General features: G+C 42.1%; 1 protein-coding gene across 8 annotated transcripts in view; it reads left to right on the top strand.

Annotated features, from left to right (window-relative positions):
- ldah (lipid droplet associated hydrolase) overlaps nt 1–20,998 on the top strand; it is a 356,347-nt gene extending 335,349 nt beyond the window's left edge. For 6 of the 8 annotated variants that reach the window (XM_068023320.1, XM_068023329.1, XM_068023345.1 and 3 more), the window contains one exon: nt 19,992–20,984. In XM_068023320.1, coding sequence (XP_067879421.1) covers nt 19,992–20,183 — 192 coding nt within the window. In that variant the 3' untranslated portion in view covers nt 20,184–20,984. Of the gene's footprint in view, nt 1–19,991 lie in introns of all 8 variants that reach the window. The other 2 variants (XM_068023300.1, XM_068023291.1) reach the window with 2 other exon arrangements.
- Nucleotides 20,999–24,008: the final 3,010 nt, after the last annotated feature.

Consider the following 24,008-nt stretch of genomic DNA (forward strand, 5'->3'; position numbering starts at 1 on the left):
TGAGCAAAATCCAAATGTGGTGAAACATTCTATTATTAAAAAAAACATTAATTGGAACGTCCTTGAATATATCCGTTTAAGTAGCAGAGTTTCAAAGCCTTAAGCTGCCCCATTCAAATATGTTCCAGAGTAAAGACGACAGTATTCTCATCTTCAGCTTACTTTGGGAGCTATCTTCAATTCGGGATATTGCTTAGTAACCTTCACCAGGACTTTTTTTTCCGAACCAACAGTAATCTGATGGACAGTCCAGCTTGGCACTGAAATTAGTTACTGGACCATTTTCTAATCCCAATTAGGCTACCTTACTTTACATGGAGCTTATCAAGAAAAATATTGAGGTCAAGGCCAGGAAACTGGGGTTGTGAACAGTGGAAGCAACCATCACTTGAGCATTCTGATTTCCATCTGCACATTGCTATTTGTGGCCTTTTCAGAAATACAAGTGATTAAGTAGCTCATTAATACTGTGAGAAGTATGAAAGGCAGACATTTTCCACAGATACTTTAGGTGCCAAAGAGCCTCCGAGGCATTCAAGATCGGGTCTTGAGTTGCAACGCCGGTTTAGCCCACATTTAGCACATCTTGGTAAAGGAGTTGAAGGCCTCTCTAGGAGCGACCACCTGGAGAACAGTTATGGGCCTGATTTCCAATTAATTTGCCTGCAAGCACTCATTAAAGTGGCTGTAAGGCATTTTAATGACTAGTACTTGACCTAACGGCCTCTCCTAATCGCAACCAGCTAAACAGGAGCAAACAAGTCATTGCTGCAGATTTTGAGTGCTACTAAAAGGCATGCTCAACTTTCACTGTTCACTTGCTGCTGGAGCTGTGAAGAGGACCTCTGAAATACATGGGGAGACTTTCTGGAACATTTCATCAAGACTGCATTAACACTCTAGCAAGACTTATTCCAGAAATTCTCTGAGGGCTTCACCTAAAAAGAGTAATCGCTATGTTACTCTGCCTTAATGGACATCTGATAGGAGTCATCAGGAGAAAAAACGTGCTTGGTCATTGGCATCTTGCTTGGGATCCCCCTTGGTCTGCAGGAGGAATGGGAGGGGGACATGAGGCCAGACTAAGCAGCACCAGCTGCTGCAGGGGAGAGGGACAGGAGGGTGAGATTGGCTCCTTTCCCACTGCAGGTACAGGACATCCCTCCTCCACCAGGACCTCCAGTGCTGCATTTGAGAAAAATAAAAACAGAAAGTGCTGGAAATACTCAACAGGTCAGGCAGCATCAATGGAGAGAGAAACAGAGTTAACGTTTCAGGTCTGTGACCTTTCATCAGAACTGGCAAAGGTTAGAAATATAATACGCAAGTAAAATGGGGTGAGGGGAGAACAAAAGGGAAGGTGTGTGATAGGGTGGAGGGCAGGAGAGATTAAATGACAAAGATGTCAATGGAACAAAAGTCAAAGGGAGTGCAAATAGTTGTAGTAAAATGTAAAAAACATAACATTAGTCCAGAGAGAGAGTTAATGGCAGAATATTGAAGAGCTCTGTCCAAAAGCAAAAACATGAAAAACAAGTTTAAGACAGGCACATGCTTAAAAAAATAAATTAAATAAATGTTTTTAAAATGGCAGTCATGCTCTGAAATTGTTGAACTCAATGTTGAGTCCAGAAGGCTGTATTGTGCCTAATTGGAAGATGGGATGCTGTTCCTCGAGCTTGCGTTCAGCTTCACTGGAACACTGCAGCAGGCCAAGGACAGAAATGTGGGTATGAGAGCACGATGATAATTAAAATGACAAGCAACTGGAAGCTGCTTGCGGACTGAGTGGAGGTGTTCTCAAAGCCTTCATCCAATCTGTGTTTGGTCTCCCCATTGTACAGGAGACCGCATTGTGAGCAGCGAATACAGTATACTAAATTGAAGGAACTACCAGTAAATCGCTGCTTCACCTGGAAGGAGTGTTTGGGGCCTTGAATGGTGAGGGGAGAGGAAGTAAAAGGATAGGTGTTACACCTCCTGCGATTGTGTGGGAAGGTGCTGTTGGAAGGGGACTCCCTTGCTTATCAAGAATCTATCTACCTCCATCTTAAAAATATTCAAAGACTCTGCTTCCACTGCCTTTTGAGGAAGAGAATTCCAAAGACTCACGACCCTTTGAGAGAAAAAAATTCTCCTCATCTCTGTCTTAAATGGATGACCCCTTAATTTTAAACAGTGACCCCTAGTTCTAGATTCTCCCACAAGGGGGAGACATCCTTTCCACATCCACCCTGTTAAGACCCCTCAGGATATTATATGTTGCAATAAAGTCACCTCTTACTCTTCTAAATTCCAGCGGATACAAGCCTAGCCTGTCCAGCCTTGCCTCATAAGACAGTCGGTCATTCCAGGTATTAGTCTAGTAAACCTTCTTTGTACTCGTCCAACGCATTTACATCCTTCCTTAAATAAGGAGACCAGTACTGTACACAGTACTCCAGATGTGGTCTCACCAATGCTCTGTATGGCTGAAGCACAACCTCCCTACTCTTATATTCAATTCCCCTCACAATAAATGATAACATTCTATTAGCTTTCCTAATTGGGTGCTGTACCTGCATACCAACCTTTTGCGATTCATGCAATAGGACATCCAGATCCCTCTGCATCTCAGAGCTCTGCAATCTCCCACCATTTAGATAATATGCTTTTTTATTCTTCCTGCCAAAGTGGACAATTTCACACTTTCCCATATTATACTCCATTTGCCAGATCTTTGCCCATTCCTATCTATATCCCTTTGTAGCCCCTTATGTCCTCTTCACAAGTTACTTTCCTACCTATCTTTGTGTCATCAGCAAATTTAACACCCATAGCTTTGGTCTCTTCATCTAAGTCATTTATATAAATTGTAAAAAGTTGAGGTCCCAGCACAGATCCCTGTGGCACACCACTTGTTACATCTTGCCAACCAGAAAATGACCCATTTATGCCTACTCTATGTTTCTTGTTAGCTAGCCAATCTTCTATCCATGCCAATATGTTACCCCCTACACCATGAGCTTTCATTTTCTGCAATAACCTTTGATGTGGCACCTTATCAAATGCCTTCTGGAAATCTAAGTACAATACATCCACTGGTTCCCCTTTATCCACAGCACATGTAACTCTCTCAAAGAACTCCAATAAATTGGTTAAACATGATTTCCCTTTTACAAAACCATGTTGACTCTGCCTGATAACCTTGAATTTTTCTAAATGCCCTGCTATAACGTCTTTACTAATAGCTTCTAACATTTTCCCTCTGACAGATGTTAAGGTAACTGGCCTGTAGTTTCCTGCTTTCTGTCTCCCTCCCTTTTTGAATAAAGGAGTTACATTCGCTATTTTCCAATCTAACGGAACCTTCCTCAAATCTAGGGAATTTTGGAAAATTAAAACTAACACATCAACTATCTCATTAGCCACTTCTTTTAATACCCTAGGATGAAGTCCATCAGGACCCGGGGACTTGTCAGTCTGCAGCTCCAACAATTTGTTCAGTACCATTTTCCTGGTGATTTTAATTTTCTTGAGTTCCTCCCTTCCATTTGCTGACTTACAGCTAATACTGGGATGTTACTTCATCCTCAATAGTGAAGGCCGTTGCAAAATACCTGTTCAATTCATCTGCCATCTCCTTATTATCCATTATTAATTCCCCAGACTCACTTTCTATAGGACCAACGTTCACCTTGTTAACTTTTTTTTAAATATCTATAGAAACTCTTACTATCTGACTTTATATTTCTAGCCATCTTTCTCTCATACTCTAATTTTACCTTCCTTATCAATCTTTTAGTCATTCTTTGCTGTTTTTTATATTCTGTCCAATCTTCTGAACTGCCTCCCATCTTTGCGCAATTATAGGATTTTTCTTTAAGTTTGATACTATCTTTAACTGTTTTAGTTAACCACAGATGGCGGGTCCCACCCTTGGAATTTTTCTTTTTCGTTGAAATGTATCTATTCTGTGTATTCTAAAATATCCCCTTAAATGTCTGCCACTGCATCTCGATTGACCTTAACCTAATTTGCCAGTTCACTTTTGCTAGCTCTGCTTTTATGCCCTCATAATTTCCCTTATTTAAGTTTAAAATACTAGTCTTGGACCCACTCTTCTCTCCCTCAAACTGAATGTAAAATTCAATCATATCATGATCGCTGCTACCTAGGGGTGCCTTAACTATGAGGTCATTAATTAATCCTATCTCATTGCACAATACCAGGTCTAATATAGCCTGCTCTCTAGTTGGCTCCAGAACATACTATTCCAATAAATTATCCCGAAAACATTCTATGTACTTCTCATCTAGGTTTTTCCTGTGTATGTGTAGGTTAAAATCCCTGGTGGGGTTGTTGTTCAGATCGCAACTGTCTTCTCTGGATGGGGCAAAGGTGCCAGGTACAGAAGTAACATTCCATTAGGTCTAGGTGCTTGTGAGATTCTCACATGCTTCCTGTAGCATTGATGCCTGTGTCAGCAGTGCTAAATCATTGGTATAGATGAACTTCCAGGATTTGATGCTGGACATTTCTGCTGTATAAATGCTGAAAAAGGCCTGTGCGAGGCCCAACCCCTGTGTTAGACCATTGTCAAGTAGCCCTGTTCAGCTGGTCTTGTCACCAAGATGCATGTAGAACTTACAGTTGCTATCGTGCCTGATAGTGTTGTACACAAATGACAAGTCAATGAAGGCAGTTTCAGTCTTCAGAGCAGTTTCTTCCTTCTCTGAAGCCTGCCTGCCTACTTGGGAAGGCAACTTCTGAAACTGGTTTTATCTGATTAAGGATGAGCCATCCACCTACCTTGTAGATCGTAGACAGAAGGGTGACAGGGCAGCAATTTTTGGGATTGATGGCTGGTTTTCCTGGCTTTACAATAGCAACAACTTTGGAATGTGACCAGAATTCCATGAATATCTGGGGAGTTGATGGCAAGAACATAAGAAATAGGAGCTGGAGTAGGCCATTCAGCCCCTCAAATCTGCTCCACCATTCAATAAGATCATGGCTAATCTGATCTTGGCCTCAACTCCGCTTTCCTGCCTGTTCCCCATAATCCTTTACTTCCCGATAGTTCAAGAATCTGTCTATGTTAGGCTTGAATATTCATTGAATGATTCAGCCTCCACAGCTCTCTGGAGTGCAGAATTCCACAGATTTACCACCCTTTGAGAAAAGAAATTCCTCCTCACTTATTCTGAAACTATGCCCCTCGTTCTAGATTCCCCCATGAGGGGAACAGTCACTCAGCATCTACCCTATCAAGCCCCTTCAGAATCTTATATGTTTCAATAAGATCACCTCTCATTCTTCTAAACTCCAATGATTATAGGCCCAACCTGGTCAACCTTTCCTCATAAGACAGCCATTTCATCCCAGAGATAAACCTACTGAATCTTCTCTGAACTGCCTCCAATGCAAGTATATCCCTCCTTAAATAAGGAGATTAAAACTGTATGCAGTGCTCTAGGTTAAAGCCTGGCTACCCGATGAGACCTGACTACATGCGTCGGGCTCGGGTCGGGTAGGGTCTATATTCCGAGTCCAGCATTCGGGCTCGGGTCGGGTCGGGTCGGGTCGGGCTGGACAGTGTTGCTTCCGGGAAGTCACAGGACCAGACTTACCCGTGATTCCCCACAACTCCATCTGCAGGAATAGCCTGCTGCCATAAAGGATGAACGATATTCGGGTCAGGTCGGGCACAAAAAAAATTAAAGGACTCTGGCCCGGGTCCGGTTCGGGTTGGCTGTGGCTGGGTTGGGGCCGGGTCCGGTTTTAATTTTATACCCGAGCCAGGCTTTACTCTAGGTGTGGTCTCACCAACATCCTATAAAGTTGTAGCAAGACTTCCCTACTTTTATACTCCATCCGCCTTCCAATAAAGGCCAACATTCCATTTGCCTTCCTAATTACTTGCTGTACCTGCATACTAACTTTGTGTTTCATGTACGAGGACACCCAGATTCCTCTGTATGGCAGTATTCTGTAGTCTCTCTATTTAAATAATATTTTGCTTTTCTTCCTACCAAAGTGGATAACCTCACATTTTCCCACATTATACTCCATCAGCGAAACTTTTGCCCACTCACTTAACTATATCCCTTTGTAGACTCTTTCCTCCTCACAACTTGCTTTCCCGCCTATCTTTGTATCATCAGCAAATTTGGCTACAATACACTCAGTTCCTTCATCCAAGTCATTATTATAGATTGTAAATAATTGAGGCCCTAGCACTGATCCCTGTGGCACCTTACTGGTTACAGTTTGCCAAACTTAAAATGACCCATTTCTCCCAACTTTTTGTTTCCTGTTAGTTGGCTAATATATTATCTCCAACACCATGAGCTTTTTATCTTGTGCAGTATCCTTTTATGTGGCTCCTTGTTGAATGCCTTATGGAAATCCAAATATACTACATCTACTGGTTCGTTTTATCTATGATGCTCGTTACATCTTAAAAGATCTCTAATAAATTTGTCAAGTGCGATTTCCCTTTCATAAAACCATGTTGACTCTGCTTGATTGTATTATGATTTTCTAAATGTCCAGTTACTACTTTCCTAATAATGTATGCCGCATTTTCCCCAATGACAGATGTTAGGCTAACTGGCCTATTGTTTGCTGATTTCTGTCTCTCTCCTTCTTGAACAGGGGTGTTACATTTGCAGTTTTCCAATCTGGGGAATTTAGAATCAGAATCTAGGGAAATTTGGAAGATTACAACCAGTGCATTCACTGCTTCTGCAGCCACTTCTTTTAAGACCCTCGGATGCAAGCTATCAGGTCCAGGGGACTTGTCAGCCTTTAGTCCCATTAGTTTGCCCAATACTTTTTCTCTCGTGATAGTGATTATTTTAAGTTCCTCCCTCCCTTTGCCCCCTGATTTTCTACCGTTATTCGGATGCTTTTAGTGTCTTCTACCATGAAGACGGATACAAAATAATTGTTCAATGTCTCTTCCATTTCCTTGACTTCCATTGCTAATTCGCCAGTCTCATTCTCTAAGGGACCGAATCGCTTCCTTTTTGTATATACTTGTAGAAGCTCTTACTGTCTGTTTTTATATTTCTTGCTAGTTTACACTCATAATCTATTTTCTCCCTCTTTATTTTTTTAAGTCATCCTTTGCTGGTTTCTAAAATTTTCCCAATCTTCTCGCCTACCACTAATCTTCGCAACATTGTATGCCTTTTCTTTCAATTTCATATCATTGTTAACTTCCTTAGTTAGTCATGGATGATTCATCCTTCTTGTAGTCTTTCTTTCTCAATAGAATATATTTATGTTGAGAATTATGAAATATCTCTTTAAATATCTGCCACTGCTTATCGACCTTCTTACCTTTTAATCTATTTTCTTAGTCCACGTTAGCCAACTCTCTCTTCATACCTTTGTAATTGCCTTTATTTAACTTTAAGACACTAGTTTTCGACTCAAGTTTTTCACCCTCAAACTGAATGATAAATTCTCTCATGTTTTGATCACTCTTCCCTAGAGGATCCTTTACTATGAGATCATTAATTAATCCTGTCTCATTCATTCGTTCATTGGTGTCATCTTCTTCCCAGAAGGTTGACCGACTTAGCTCTCTACCTCATGTCTGTCCTGTGTTGCCCTTATACATTCCACATAGGTCAACTGCATCCAGTCCATTATATTTGCCATCCATTTTCTCCTCTGCTTCCCTCTCCTACGTTTTCCATCGATCTTTCCTTCCTGTACTTGTCTGTTTACCTTCTGCTCTAATGATGTGACTGAGATATTGTAGATTTCTCTCTGTGATGTTATGCACTAATTTCCTCTTTTCTCCAGTCATTTCGAGCTCTTCCTCATTAGTCTTTTGGTCTGTGTAGAATATGCAGAACATCCTCCGATATGTCCACAACTCAAATGCATTCAGCTTATCAATAGTCTCTTTTTTGTTGTCCATAAAACATAGATGACAAAATGTAGCACCTCAGCATTCTTTTCCTAAGATTCAGGTTCAGTTTCTTTGATAACATGTTCTTCATTCTGACAAAGTTGGTCTTGGCTATCTCAGTTCTCCTTTGGATCTCGCAATCACATCTCTCATCATCTGTGATAATCTTCCCAAGGTATGTAAACCTTTTCACTTGTTCAAGGACTTGTCCATTTTCTTCAATTACTACTTCCAGGGTTAGGTCTTTGCTCATCACCATTGTCTCGGTCATCTTCACATTCATTCTTCATCCATGTTCCACACTCCTTGCTTTCACTTGGTTCACAATTTCCCATAGTGCCTCTTCTGCAATCAATGCCATGTGATCTGCATATCTTAAGTTGTTGATGTTCAAACCACCAATGTTGCAACCCGGTAGATCTTCTATGTCTCTGAAGATAGCTTCACTGTACAGGTTGAACAGTTTACACATTACAAGATTTAAAATAGCCTGTTCCCCGGTTGGTTCTACAGCATTATCATTCTAAAGAACTGTCCCAATTTGATTTGTACAATCTGCCTTCTTATGAGTGCTGCATGCATTCAGATCAAGAGCCTTTTATTTTGTCTTTTTACCACTTTTCCCTACGCTGACCTTATTCACTAATGTGCTGTTATGTTTGTACATTCTGTCCCTTCCTGTCTCACTCTGGTTATCATTACCCATATTGCTGCCCTGCAAAATTGCCTTGTCCTTTCTCTTTAACTTTCTAAATTTCCCCTCATCTGAACTCTGCCCCTCCAACCTCCCCACTATTTAGTTTATCTACAGCCCTAGTTATTCAATTCGCCAAGACACTGGTCTCAGCTCGGTTCAAGAGAAGCCTGTCAGAACAGAACAACTCCCTCTTTCCCAAGTACCGGTGCTAGTGCCCCATAAATTGAAACCCATTTCTCTCACACCAATCTTTGAGCCATGCATGCAACTCTCTGATCTTTTTGACTCTGTCAGTTTGCTCATGGCTCAGGTAGTAAGTTAGAGGTCATTACCTTTGTGGTTCTGCTTTATAATTTATCCCCTAGCTGCTTATATTCCCTCAGCAGAGCCTCTTTCTTAGTCCTAGCTATGTTGTTCTTACCGACATGAACAACGAAAACTGGATCTTTCTCTTTTCACTCCAAGTTCCTCTCCAGCCCCGAGGAGATGTCCTTAACCCTGGCAGAAGGCAGGTAACACATCCGGGAGCATGAGACCTAAAGGCTGCAGAGAACAGTATCTATCCCCCTAACTATATGGTCCCCTACTACTACTACTTTCCTTTTAACTCCCTCAGTTTGAATGGCCCCCTATACCACAGTGCTGTGGTCAGTTTGCTCATCCACCCTGTAGTCTCTGCTCTCGTCCACACAAGTTGCAAGAACCTCGTACCTTATGGAAAGCGCAAGGGCTGAGGCTGCTCCAGTGCTACCTTTTGGATCCCCATGCCTGCCTCGCTTATGCTCACACCCTCCTGTCCCTGGCCACGGACCAAGTCTGTAGTGCTTAACCTAAGGGGTCTGCCTCCTGGAACGAAGTGTCCAGGTAACTTTCCCCCTCCCTGATGCATCGGACTCCAGCTCTGAGCCGATGTTCCTCGAGCAGCAGACACGTACTACAGATGTGGTTGTTGTGGATCACATGAATGTTCAGCAGCTCCCACATACTACGGTTGCAACACATCACCTCCCCTGCCATCTCTATTGTATCTTATTTAACTAATTAGGATTTCAAATGTTGAACTATCGCTCAATTGTCTATTTAAAGATTATAACCTAGGTAATAACCTTATTGAATTTATTAAATTTAATTATATGTTTTAGTTCTTTACTGTTATTTAGCCCACAGTGCTAATTTAACCCGTTTTTAATACATCAAGCAGCACCTCTTGCCCTCACCTCACCAAATTCCCAAACTCACCAAATTTCTTTGCACGCTTGTGAAATCTGCAATCAGGTTAAAATGCTTTGTGCTAATACTCATTATTAATTCACTTAATGTTTTACTTACCCCAATTGAATTTTTTAATTTCCCACCTCTTAGTTAAACCAATGCCCTAGTTTAGAGAGAAAAAAGAATATTCACCAACCAATCACATACCTGCTTTCTTCTTGTGGCATCACACTTTGATTTTTTTCCCCGTTTTCTCAAGCTCTTGCTTTGAAAGCTGCCAGTGGTTTAGATGCTGCTTTTAAATGCTCCGCTCACCCTCTGTGCTTTGCTGCTGTGCCTACAACCAACACGTGGTCTCCCTGTGTGTAATAGTTCGCCGAGAACTTTCCAGCTCGTGTGATCACAAAGACAATCGAACGCCCCAAACTGGCCACCCGGTATGAAAAGTATGAAAGCATTGAACATGCAGGTGGTATTCACAGACAGAAACAAGTGAACTTTAATACTTATCTCTAAAGGTGTCAAATATCCCCACTGTGTTGTTCTGGTAATAACACTGAGGAAGTTTTAATGGGTTCTTCCGTTCTCCCACTGTAACTTCAGCAGAAAACCTGTAAAAACAGTGTTAAGGCTATTATTATCTGTATATACCAGTTCTCCACTGTTTCCACCAGTCTCCCAGACAAGAAGCCCTGCAGATGTTCCGGATGTTGTCTTTCTACCCTGTTTTCCCATTTTTCGTGCTTAGAAACTAGTATTTGATATTTTTGTTTACAGATCTTTCCACTTTAACTTAATGAGGCAGGAACTGATGGTGTAGGGCTGAATTTTTTGGAGGATCTTGAAGTCCTGCTGCAGGGGGCAAAAGCGAGAGGCGACCCCACATTTTGCCGATGGTGGTCAATTAACAGGCCATCACTGGGATCGCAGTCCATTTGAGGGCAATGGCCTACACAGAAGACCTGCCGGCGCAACCAGAGGCGAGGCAGATTAGCAGCCTCGGCATGGCCAAGGCTAGTGGTGGCCAGTGCTGAGGCTGCATCACCAGAGAAAGAGTGCCTCAATGGTGAGGTGGCCTCAAAAAGAGGTGAGTTTCTTTGGGGAAGCCGGGGCCTTGGAGGCAGGCCGCTGGCGATCAAGGGGGTGGGGGGGGGTCATTCTGACTGCGGCGCCTTGAGCGCAGGGGTGGCCATTGCCACATGGGGGGGCCCCTCCTGTGGGCCATGGAGCGCCCTTCATGGAGGGCCTCCCAAGGAACCCGCTGGGAGTCCACCAGGGCCTCACCTGGCAGTGGGACCTCCCGACACAGGCAAAATGCCTGCGGGGGCAGGAAGTGGCCCTTAATTGGTTCATTAAGTGGCTCAATTAGCCACCCAGTGGGCAGCCACCCTGCTAAGGTTCCCACTGTTGGCAATATGCCATGGCAGCGGGAAGACATCAGGCTCACATCCCCGATACCTTCCTCCGCAATATTGCCAACCCTTCCGCCTCCCAGCCCATCGCCAGTGGGCCGGTGAAATTCAGCCCATAGTTTCAGTGCCATGGTGACAGGACCATTGGTATTAGGGAAGCAGCACTTTTGACTGACCTTGTACTTTAATGTGAAGTCAGTTCATTTTTATATCGCAGCACATGATGCGATAGAAACTCAGCAAGCACTGGACTGCCCGGTAACAACAGTCCTGAAAAGACAACTGTCTGCCCTTAAAGCTATCCTGCCATAAGATGCCATTCCAGGATGCAGCTTTGCAGGTCTACCTGCTGGTGGTTTTGCAGAGGAGGATTCTCCATTTTAAAGGGAAGTGATATTCTCTGGTGAATAGCAGTGGCAGAGCAAGCCTAGTTGACGTTTACTGAAAGAGTGAATGCTATCTCAACTGTGCACTGATTCAAGGAACAGTTGAGGAAGAAACGTGCACCCTCCACAAGTTTGCAAAGGTGATCACACTTTGCCTAAATTTATAATCTTATCATGCTTGTTAACAGTATTTCACTGTAAATTTGGTGGAGCATCACAGAGAGAATGCTTCACACACTAGCACCTGTTCACTTACATTCCAAGTGCACAGGCAATGTGTTTGGCCTGTGACCCATTAAATATAGAAAGCTATAAAACCAAGCTCTTTTCATGCTACATATTCAAACAACTAAGCTGCTGGCAACACACATCTTACCTCATATTCCTCATTCCAACATATGTCTCTTTGCGATCTGCCAGCAGAAGGAGGTCACACATATAGATATCGACACATGCAGACCAGCGAGGAATCACCTACTCTGAAATCTTTGATTCTTTATGGGGAAAGAACACTCCAGATTCTAGATGTGAAGGCAATAAAGGGTGAGTAGAAGTTGAAGGACTCCCTCAAGCTCACAACTGGTACTATCCTCCAGTCTCTAATGGAGCTCCTGAGTCCCACAGCAGCCATCCACCCAGTGTTCCTAGTCCTTGAAATAAGTTTGGCACTTGATTGTCATATAATAAGAGTCATGGCAGTCACCAGGATATCGGGTATTGACATTCACGATTCTGTGCCTTTGGCCACAGACTAGATCCACATTCAGGAATGGATCCCCTTATTGACCATGATGTAACTAACATTGTGTTAGGGACCCATATGGCCAAATGCATGTCGCCAGTAAGACCGGGCACTTTAGGGAATCTAATGATAAAAAAAGGCTCTTTCATCTTAGTCTGTCCTGCAAAACAATGCATCTGTTAACCTATACAATTTAACTGTGCTCTATTGTTGGTGAGATTTCTCAGAAACTGAACTGGAATACTGTATAAATACCATGGCTACAAGAGCAGGTCAGAGGCTAGGAATCCTGCAGTAACTCACCACCTGACTCCCCAAAGCCTGTCCAACATCTACAAGGCATAGGTCAGGAGTGTGATGGAACACTCTCCACTTGCCTCGATGGGTGCAGCTCCAACAACACTCAAGATGCTCAACACCATCCAGGACAAAGCAGCCCGCTTGATTGACACCCCATCCACAAACATTCACTCCCTCCACCAGCGACGCACAGTGGCAGCAGTGTGTACCATCTACAAGATGCATTACAGCAACGCACCAAGGCTTCTTAGACAACACCTTCCAAACCCACGACCTCTACCAACTAGAAGGACAAGGGAAGCAGATGCATGGGAACACCACCACCACCTGCAAGTTCCCCTCCAAGCCACACGCCTTCCTGTCTTGGAACTATATCCCTGTTCCTTCACTGTCGCTGGGTCAAAATCCTGGAACTCCCTTCCGAACAGCACTGTGGGTGTACCTTCCCCACATGGACTGCAGCGGTTCAAGAAGGTGGTTCACCACCACCTTCTCAAGGGCAATTAGGGATGGGCAATAATTGCTTTCCTAGCCAGCAACACCCACATCCCATGAATGAATAAAAAAACATGGCAGATAACTCCTTCTATTGCTTGGAAAGACCAGTGACAACATCCCATGCAGTGGGTATCTTGGCAGCAGACCTGTCTTTGCCATCAATGTTCTTTCAACATTACTTCCCTCACAAATATTAATCTCCACATGCAGATCTCCCGGGATATGTCGAGGTGGGATTGCCCTATACTATGTACACAGCTGGTGGAGAAAGGGTGACTCTGTCATCAGCCCCTATGGATGTTCTGTTCTCACTGTAGATCTAAGTTTCAAGTATAAGTCCTTCCATTATCTGTGTCCTGATATGAAACCATATAAACAGAATGTGCTAAAACCTGGCAAGCTACATTACAGTAGCCAGTTTGCCCTCTGAGACAAAAGATGGTGGGTTCAAGCGCCACTCCAGGAGAGCTGAGCACAAACTAAGCTGACATTCCAATGAGAGTGTTGTTCAGTCAAGGTGCAGTCCTTCAAATGTGATGTGAAATTAAGTGTCACAAGACATTAATAACTTACTATGAAAGTAATCTCAGACCAAGAAACTTGAGCCTCCCCTTCCAACTTTGACTGGCACAAGAACAAGAACAAAGAACAGTACAGCACAGGAACAGGCCATTCAAGCCTCCAAGCCTGCGCCGATCTTGATGCCTGCCTAAACTAACACCTTCTGCAATTCCGGGGCCCATATCCCTCTATTCCCTTCCTATTCATATATTTGTCAAGATGTCTCTTAAACGTCGCTATCGTATCTGCTTCCACCACCTCCCCTGGCAGCAAGTTCCAGGCACTCACCACCCTCTGTATAAAAAAACTTGCCTCGCACATCCCTTCTAAACTTTGCCCCTCGCACCTTAAACCTATGTCCCCTAGTAACTGACTCTTCCACCCTGGGAAAAAGCTTCTGACTATCCACTCTGTCCATGCCGCTCATAACACATGTTAAAATGGAATCAGATGAACAGGATGACAAATGAAACCATATGTATATATGTTTAAAAACACAAAGTGGGAGTGATATTGAGGCATATTTTCAAGTTCTGACATTCAATTCAAATTCTCATTGTTCCAAATTTATGGGCTTTTGCAGGGTTGGCCCCAATTAACTGTTCATGACAAGCTCCACACTGCTGGAATTAGGAACTAACCAAAGGATGGGTGGGAAATACGCATATCAGCAACCCAAAACTTTAAGGGAGTAAAATTCAACACAGCCTCAACAAGGACTGCATTGGCCAAAAAACTGGCTGCCAAATAAATGTAGTGGCAGGGCTGGAGTCTATGACCAAATGATGGAGCAGTATTGCAGCCAAGGATGCTGTTTGGTGGCTGTGAAGTAGAGGTGCTGCTACATTAGTTGTGTGCAAGGAAGGTTGAACTTTCTGACACTCGATAGAAGAGTACTGGAAAATCAACTCTGTGGACACTAATCAGTTAACCTGGGAACTGATTCTGAAGAAGATGTCACATCTTAAGGGAACTGCCAAGCTAAGATTACCCAGCATTGCCATTTACCAGGTAGATGGTAGAGAGCATTGTCTATCTCCATTTGCTGTTCCCGCCAGCTTTCTCTGGCAAGCCTGGCACGTGTTATGGGTCACCTGCCTGCACTTTAAAATCATGTTGGGGTTCTACCCACATCCTATTACATGCAGAGTGTACCTCAGTTAAACTGCCAGAGGGAATGAGTACATGCCAACCATGCCATAGCATACAAGGCTACGGGCCAAGTGCTGGAAAATGGGATTAGAATAATTGGGTACTTGATGGCCAGCACAGACACGATCGGCCAAAGAGCCTGTTTCTGGTGCTGTATAACTCTATGACTCTAAGAGAGGACGCTGCCTTTATTTCAGGTTTCTACGATCTACGTTGCCGTCAGGCGTGGGGATTGTTAAAATTGCCCCTTGTTTGTATGATAAAGCAGGATATATAACAATGACACAACCCACAACCCACTGACCACTGACAGGCGCTTACCCATTGTCTCTCGAGACAAGGAGGCCAAAGAGAGAAGAGATAACAATGACATACAAACTGGATGCCACAAGCTCACATATGTCTCTAAGAGTGCTTCCACAATCTTTCAATAGGCAGAACTGATAAACACTGGTGAGACGAGGTCCACGACAAATCATTGCTGGTTTATTTTGCAGAATCCACATGACTGAGTGTTACGACCAGATGGGAAAGGTGTCTCGGGGTCCCTCTTAGCCTTCACCTGGTCTTACAATAACAGGGTTTATTGAAAACACACTTTTTAGCTCCCCTTGGTGAATCCTTGTTCACCGTTTTCCAATTATAAGGCAAGGAAACCAGCACAAACAGGGTTACTTAGGTTTGAAGAAGAAAAGTTGAAATTTATTAAACTTAAACTTAAATTCTAATTCGGTTAACGCCAACGGATACCCGACACGCCAATGCTAGCATGCACATACGATACACACATGCAAATAGAAACAGAAAAGAGTAGAATAAATATAAAGTGGAAAAGTTTGAGGCAATATCTGAAGAGTTGTTGTTACGGTTCTTCGAGCTCACTGTACAGTCCATGATTGTAGGTAGATCTTGCTTTTCGTTGGGGGCCAGTATTCTTCTTAAACCTTGTTCACTGCAGGAGACTTTTCTCTCTTGGGGTTCATGTGTCTTCAGTGGATTCAGAGGCTTGTGAGAAAGAGATGGGAGCAGACAGGAGAGAGATCTTCTCAGTGCAGGAGCAAACAGCGTTCTCCCAAACTGTTTGTACAAATTCAAAAAACTCAAGTTGCCCAGCAGGTTAGTCATGTGACTAGCTGGTTTGACTATGTCCATTTGTGTATTTGGCCATCTTAGCAGTCAACCTGGAATGCGAGCTCCCCCACCTTCAATGTCTGGTGATCAAAAGTCCATTGTGGGTTGAATGTGTCAGGGAATGGCTGCTTTGTCCTTCCAAACACTGTCTGTTAAAATGTAAATGGATTTCCAGCCTCGGCTGCTCTGTTCAACAAGTCCTTTCTTCACTCCATTAACAGTTTAAAATCAATATTAAAGACAAATTTAATGTGCCTCATTCTTGGCAGGTGGGGGCCTAGCATGCCACTGAGCAAATGTAGCAATTGCAGATGTTTTTAAACTTCTGCTACGATGCATCCCATAACAACACAAAACCACCAAAGCACAACACAGTATCACAAATAGCAGATGGAATATTCTCACATTGTTTTATTTCCTTTCGGGTCAGCTCCTAACTGGAAAAAACAACCTGCTATAACATAGTTACATGCTCAGGCCAAGACCTGTCTTCTTGAAGTCTTTGTTAAACCTCACTCGTCCTGAACATGTTTGTTTTTCTCTGCTTTAATTTTGACCCCCACCATGAAGCATAATTTCAGCACGCTGCCCCCGCTGAGCTCAAATGAATCAAATCATCTCAACCACAATAGGTATTAACATCACCGAAATGTCCAAAACAACTTTCATTTTCTAAATGAAGCACACTGGTTCAAACACCCCATCTGAACCCTATTCCACATCTCCCAGCCCTGCTGTGGTGTGAATCCAACCTCTAGGATGCTAAGTTTAAGCCAATAGTCTAATTTTTAACACATATTACATTCAGGGCCTCCCATGGAAGCAAAGTCAGAAATCCCAAAACATGGCAATGCCTTCTTTCATCTTGTATCACTTTATACGAACATACAAACATACGAATTAGGAGCAGGAATAGGCCACTCGGCCCCTCAAGCCTGCTCCGCCATTCAATAAATTCATGGCTGAACTGATTACTCCACATTTCCACCTACCCCCAATCACCTTTCACCCACTTGCTTATCAAGAATCTATCTACCTCGGCCTTAAAAATATTCAAAGCTGCTGCTTCCACTGCCTTCTGAGGAAGAGAATTCAAAAGACTCACGACCGTCTGAGAGAAAAAAATTTCTCCTCATCTCTGTCTTAAATGGGCGACCCCTTATTTTTAAACAGTGACCCCTAGTTCTAGATTCTCCCACAAGGGGAAATATCCTTTCCACATCCACCCTGTCAAGACCCCTCAGGATTTTATATTACTTCAGCCATGTAATACTGGATTTGTGGTGTTTTAAAACCAGTGAGTATCATTATTTTTAATTGGACTTGACAAATACCAGGGGATTCTTCATTGCTCTGTGAGCTCCTGTGAATGCACGAGCTCCTCTTTTCAGCTTTTCCTGTTCTGCTGAAATCTTGCAAATGTTTCAGTTACAGTCAGCTATCCAGTAAATTAGCAGATAATAGTTGGCAAATTTTGATTCCACACAAACACCATGTACTGTTAGGAGAAAGATTTTCTTTCAGAAAGAACAGCAAAGATATTAAATCAATACTAAAATTTAGAAAATGCAAAATGGTGAAATAGCCTCAGACTGTTTAAGAGCTCCATCATTCATGAAACTTCCTGTAGGCTCATTCCACATAGGCAAAACCCAATCTCATTCTAAGCAAATGGAAAATCATTTTAAGTTTAATTTTAGTACATTATTATGTTCAAATACAGCTATGTTGCCTTTTCAGCAAGACCACTTTACGTCAGTTTAAAAGCCTGTTAGAAAACTGCATATGGCCCAAAAATCTGGTAAATCTGGTTTTATGGATCTGGGCCAAATTTTTCTGGTCCACCAACACCTATTCTGCTGCTGTGACACTGCGTTTTGCAGCTGGAAAAAATATACCCTTTTTTCAGTCAATAGATATTAACCTTTGCACTCTCGTTTAGGATAACATTTGAATCAAACTTTTAGGGAATTGTACTTAACAAGTTCTACAATATATTTCATTAATATTTGGTTTCATTTAAACTAAAAATGCAACTTTTATGCTAGATCCTGTGACTCTATTTTATTGTATCCTGATTCCATGTATGCATTCTGTTTTATGGATTAAAGGTAAAATGCAGATCAACTTATACTCTTTTTAAAAAGGCACACATTTTAGGTTCCAAGAATGTCCTAGATGTGTCCAAGAATAATATCATTGTTGAGATGTAGTAATTCCAAGCCTTGCCCAGTGATGTATTCTGACAACATTCTAAGCCAAGTACCCAGTCATCTGGACGTGCTGTGAGCTCTGAACTTTTGATCACTTGTTTCTATAACAACTGTAGTAAATAACATTTAACTTCTTTCCTGCTTATGGTCATAGTACATTATTTTGAATACTGTCAAAAAATAATTGGAAGCTACATCATTTAACAATTGAAGTGTAAAGTTACTTTTGATTATTCTTTGTTGAATACCCACATACAATTTTGTAAACCAGCTGCAGTTTGCACCATCACTGGAAATATGAACTTAATGTGAAAAATAGGAACTTTTCTCAAGCGTAGCTTGCCTAAATTCTTCATAATTACAGCTTTCAGATTGTACTTTTCTGTTGATTATGATCCCCTGAGTTCTCGAAAGAAGGGTCTAGTAAATATTCCACAAAGCTTTTTATAGGAATCTTCAGACATTTTCCTATCGGAATTTCTTAAACCAATCTACTCAATGTTGCCTTCAGTGAACAGAACTTTCCGAACTCAATTTCAAATACCGTAAATCATTCTATTCAGCTTAATGTTTTCTACAATTATATATGTGAAGTTTCCAGTACCTTCTTATTGTAGGGATTTGAAAATACATTTATAACATTTGCTAAAACCTACACAGTAAAATAATTTGCAGATCACCAATGTAAAATTGAAGAAAATGATGTGCCCAATGCAGATATATAAGAGTTTATGTTTTTTGAAACTTTAGCACTTGGAAAGTCTGGTTTGCAAAAGACACTAGTATCATGTGATGCTAGCAGATTAAAAATCACAAACTGTTCCTGTATCTCCTATCTTTAATATTGGAAAATCTTGGCCTAAAATGGTTTCTAAGGGCTGAATTTTACCAGCCCCTCAATGGCAAGTGTTGTGGTGGGGAGACCATAAAATGCTAGCAGGTGCGGCCTGCCTCGACCCACGACCCTGAGAAGACCCTGCTGGATATTAGCGGCGGCAGCGAGGCCTTGGTGCAGCCTCCCGCCGCCTTCATTAAAATATTGAAATGAGCCACATTAAAATGCAAATGAACTTACCTGCTGCCACCAGCTGTCCCATGCCAATTTTACAGCCAACCGTTCGCAACTTGCATGCCTTCCGAGGCAAAACACTGGTGGAGAGGGAGGAGGAATAAAATTATCAGGGTGGCGGGGGTGGGGGGGGAAAACTATTCCTTTTTGTTGTGAGGATGGTGGGAAGGGGTTGAGGGTCAAAGATACAGAAGTTTGCTGGGGAAAAGTTCAGAATTTCAAAAAGTATATTTTTGGGGGGATAGGTCAAGTTATGTGTTTAGGACTCGGGGGTGGGTGGTGGGATAGGGGATTCAATGTTACATTAAATGTTTTTTTTTTAATCTCACTGGCACCTTTGAATATTTAAATTTATCCTGAAGGGCTTGAAGCCCTATAAAAATGGCGTCGGCACCTGCGCGATGGCACCGGACGCCATTACCAGGGACGTGGCAGCCGCCCCTTCTACGTCATCGGAGGTGGCCGTTCCGTCCCCTCCATTTAAATCAGCCTCCGCGCGTAATATAATGGGTGCTGTGCAACAGTACTTCTGTGTTGGAAAGCCGCTGCTTTCACAGTGCACCGCCACGGAGCGCAGCGCGCTGATAAAATTCAGCCCTACGTACGTCACAGTCCTTTGTTAAATATTTCATGTAACGAATGGCTGTTAATAAAATAAGTTTGGTAACCAAATCTTATCTGACATTCTGCAATTGTGTCTCCATTTTAGCTTATCTTTTACTATGGATATAATGATCGGTGGTGCCCAATCAAGTACTATGAAGATATGAAGAGAAGCTTTCCTGAAGGGACCATTCATCTCTGCCAAAAAGGAATTCGTCATGCCTTTGTTTTAGATGCTAATGTAGAGATGGCTCAAATGCTTATAGACTGGTTATGTACAGATTTAGCAAATCTGTAATAGAGCCCTAGTATGTGTATAATGTTAAATATAAATGCTTTTAAAACGACATCATATATGATGCATTACCTACTCTTGTAAGTTTAATATGTTCTAGAATTGAACTATGGCTATCTTATTTAAACAAAACTAAACTAAATTTTAGACATATCTCCCAGCAGGGCTTGGAAATTCAATTGCTAGAATGACTACTTTATTAGAACAGCTTTCAAAATATTTATGATTGTTCTGTAATTTTTATACCTGTGTACAGCCCCTATGTAACTAAATCTGTTTTATATCAGGGTCATTTTTATGGGCTAATAATTGTTGGCATTCACTGTCTACTTGTAGTTCATTAGGTTAGTTTTAGTTTTTAATCAAAGGAGCATTGTAGGTTTGTTGCAAAGCGTAGATGCAATTCTTCTACATCGCTGCCAAGCTCCAGCAAGGGAAACTATTACAATATGCTGTGAAATCATCCTGCTATATTTGTCAAAATCACATTTATCAGATCTCGCCTGATCAGAAACTTGTCAAGACCAAATTAGCCATTAAGATATTTCCAGAAATAGGAAGCATTGTGTAATTGTGTCTGGAGTTTATTACAGGCACTGACATTTGCCTAAAATAAAATACTCCAGTCATGATATTGATAAAGATTTATTTCCTGCTGGTGCAGCGACAATTCAGATAATGCTTCGAGGAACTTACCTATCGTCTTTGACTAGCTATACTTAGTATGTTTATTGAAGATCAGCTATTAAATTTCATTAAAACTAACTTCACTAAATGAAGTAATTTTCTACATAGCCACTTTATTTGATTGTGTATTTTGAGCCTGACTTTATACATCATTTTATTTCATCTCTTCATTCCTTCTTTATGTCTTCCTGGTCAAGGAGGCAGACAGTGAAGCTCCTTTGGGGCCTCTTCTAAAGTATTTGCCACTAAAAGAGCAGGTATCAGAAGCATGTCCTCTTAGTTTTCCTTCTTTTGCTGCAGAGAACCAACTGACCTTTGCTGACAGTACCTCCACCCTCATGACAAAACAAAGGGGAAGGGGATCTCAATGGTCTAGATTTTCTACCCCCTCCACAACCGCACCCAGCTAATTCTTCAGATCTAGGAGGGGCACAGGCATAAAATTACTTGTGGATGCACTTTGCAGATCTCTGCCTTCCCACCACCAACTCCCCATTGCTCTTTTTTCTTAGTAAATTGACCTAGCAACATAAATTGCATTCACCCTTATGTGGGCAGTTGTGTGCACATTAATTTAATAAGAACATAAATTGGAGCAGGAGTAGGCCATTCAGCTCCTTGAGTCTGCTCTGCCATTCAATAAGATCATGGATGATCTGATTATGACATCAACTCCACTTTCTTGCCTGCCCCATAACCCTTTACTCCCTTGTAGATCAAAAATCTGCGTAACTCAGCCTTGAATATATTCAGTCACCCAGCCTCCACTGTTCTCTGGAGTAGAGAATTCCAAAAACTAACGCCCCTCTGAGAGAAGAAATTCCTCCTCATTTCTGTCTTAAATGGGTAACCACTTATTCTGAAACTGTGCCCTCCAGATCTAGATTCCCCCCATGAGGGGAGACATCCTCTCAGCATTTACCCTGTCAAGCCCCCTCAGAATCTTATTTGTTTCAATAAGATCACCTCTCATTCTTCTAAACGCCAATGAGTATAAGCCCAACCTGCTTAACCTTTCCTCAGAAAGCAACACCTTCATCCCGGAAATCAACCGAGTGAATCTTCTCTGAACTGCCTCCAATGCAAGTATATCCCTCCTTAAATAAGGAGGCCAGAACTATACGCAATACTCTAGGCATGGTTTCATCAACACCCTGTACAGTTATAGCCAGACTTTCCTACTTTTATACTCCATCCTTCTTGCAATAAAGGCCAACATTCTATTTGCCTTCCTAATTACTTGCTGTACCTGCATGCTAACATTTTGTGCTTCAGTTACGAGGTCACACAGATCCCTCTGTACTGCAGTATTCTGTAGTGTCATTTCCAGTAAAGACATATCCTATGCTTACTTGTAAGATACAAACTTTAATTCAATGTGGAATCATTGAAATTGACCATTTCTTTTAAAAATAATGGACAATATGCTGCAAAAAAATGGCCACCCCGAAGGTCAGGTGAACTGGCCTGTGTATTCAAAAAGTGTCTTACTGTCTGAAAAGGGCAACAGGATTAAGTCCAGACGAAGAGATTAATGGGAAAATACATAGAAGTGTAGAGGAAGTGAGGGACCTTGGAGTGAATGTCCACAAATCCCTGAAGGTAGCAGGATAGGTCAATAAGGTGGTTAAGAATCCAAATGGAATCCTTTCTTTTATTAGCCGAGGTATAGAATATAAGAGCAGAGACGTTATGCTGGAACTGTATAACTCATTGGTTAGGCCACAACTTGAGTACTGTGAGCAGTTCTGGTCACCTCATTACTGAAAGGATGTAATTGCACTCGAGAGGGTACAGAGGAGAGTTATGAGGATGTTGCCGGGACTGGAAAAATACAGCTATGAGAAAAGATTGGATAGGCTGGGGTTGTTCTCCTTGGAACAGATAAGGCTGAGGGGAGATCTGATTGAAATGTACAAAATTATGAGGGGCCTTGATAGAGTGGAGGTGAAGGGTCTATTTACCTTAGCAGAGAGGTCAGTACTAGGAGGCATAGATTTAAAGTGATTGGTAGAAAAATTAGAGGGGAGATGAGGAAAAGGTTTTTCACCCAGAGGGTGGTGGGGGTCTGGACCTCACTGCCTGAAAGGGAGTTGAGGCAGAAACCCTCAACTCATTCAAAAGGAGTCTGGATATGCATCTAAAGTGCCGTAATCTGCAGCACTACGAACCAAATGCTGGAAGGTGGGATTAGGCTGAGTGAATCATTTTTTGGCCCACACAGACACGATGGGCCAAGTGGCCTCTTTCTGTGCCTTAAACTTTCTATGAGTTCTATGATTACACCCATCCTGCAACCAAAACACTTTCCTGAATTGAATGGATTTCTTCTGAGACAAACAAGGTGTGATGTAGACACATAATAACAGAATGATACTCATCCAGACATTAATAGATAGCCATGGATGCCACACCCTGGTCCATTGTGTGGTCACACCAGGGGAAAAAGCCATGTGTCAACTAACAGAAACTCCAATTTGATGGATTTTGACCTAGTAAGGTAACCCTCTGGAGAGAGAGGGAGACATCACAGTGATAGCACAGAAGTCAGTCCAGCCAGGGGCTGTGGAAATATCCAGCCTAAACAAGAAGAAGCCCTATTGCTAATTCTACACTTCAACTTGGTGTAGCAGGGAATAGAAAGTGACCAACACCTTCACTCTGAAATATTAACCACCAAAAACCTACAACATCTCAAAAGGTTTAAGACTAAAAGCAACCCAGGCCTGCACCTTTATAAGAGACTGCCCTACGTAGAAGATTCAACAGGTTTACAGTAAACCATGAACACCTGTCACACCTTGAACTCTTACCCTTTACCTTCTATCTATCTTCTCTTGAGAGTGAGTGCATGTATTAGCGGTGTTGCAAACATTTCGGGGAATAAATATTGTTCAATAAATAGCTAATTTATTGTTTTGAACCTACAAAAAAATCTGTCATTTTTCGGTTTATTTGACCCTAAAAACACTCAGAGGGCAACTCATCATTTTAAACAAAGCACAATTGTGATCAGTTATGAGGTAAACAGTGGGAACCATCCATACCCTTTACCACCTGTCTGTAACAGTAGTCTCTCTCCATTTAAATGATATTTTGCTTTTCTATTCCTCCTACTAAAGTGGATAACCTCACAATTTC

This window comes from Heterodontus francisci, chromosome 3, assembly GCF_036365525.1.
Source record: "Heterodontus francisci isolate sHetFra1 chromosome 3, sHetFra1.hap1, whole genome shotgun sequence".
In the NCBI taxonomy this organism is placed as follows: Eukaryota; Metazoa; Chordata; class Chondrichthyes; order Heterodontiformes; family Heterodontidae; genus Heterodontus; species Heterodontus francisci.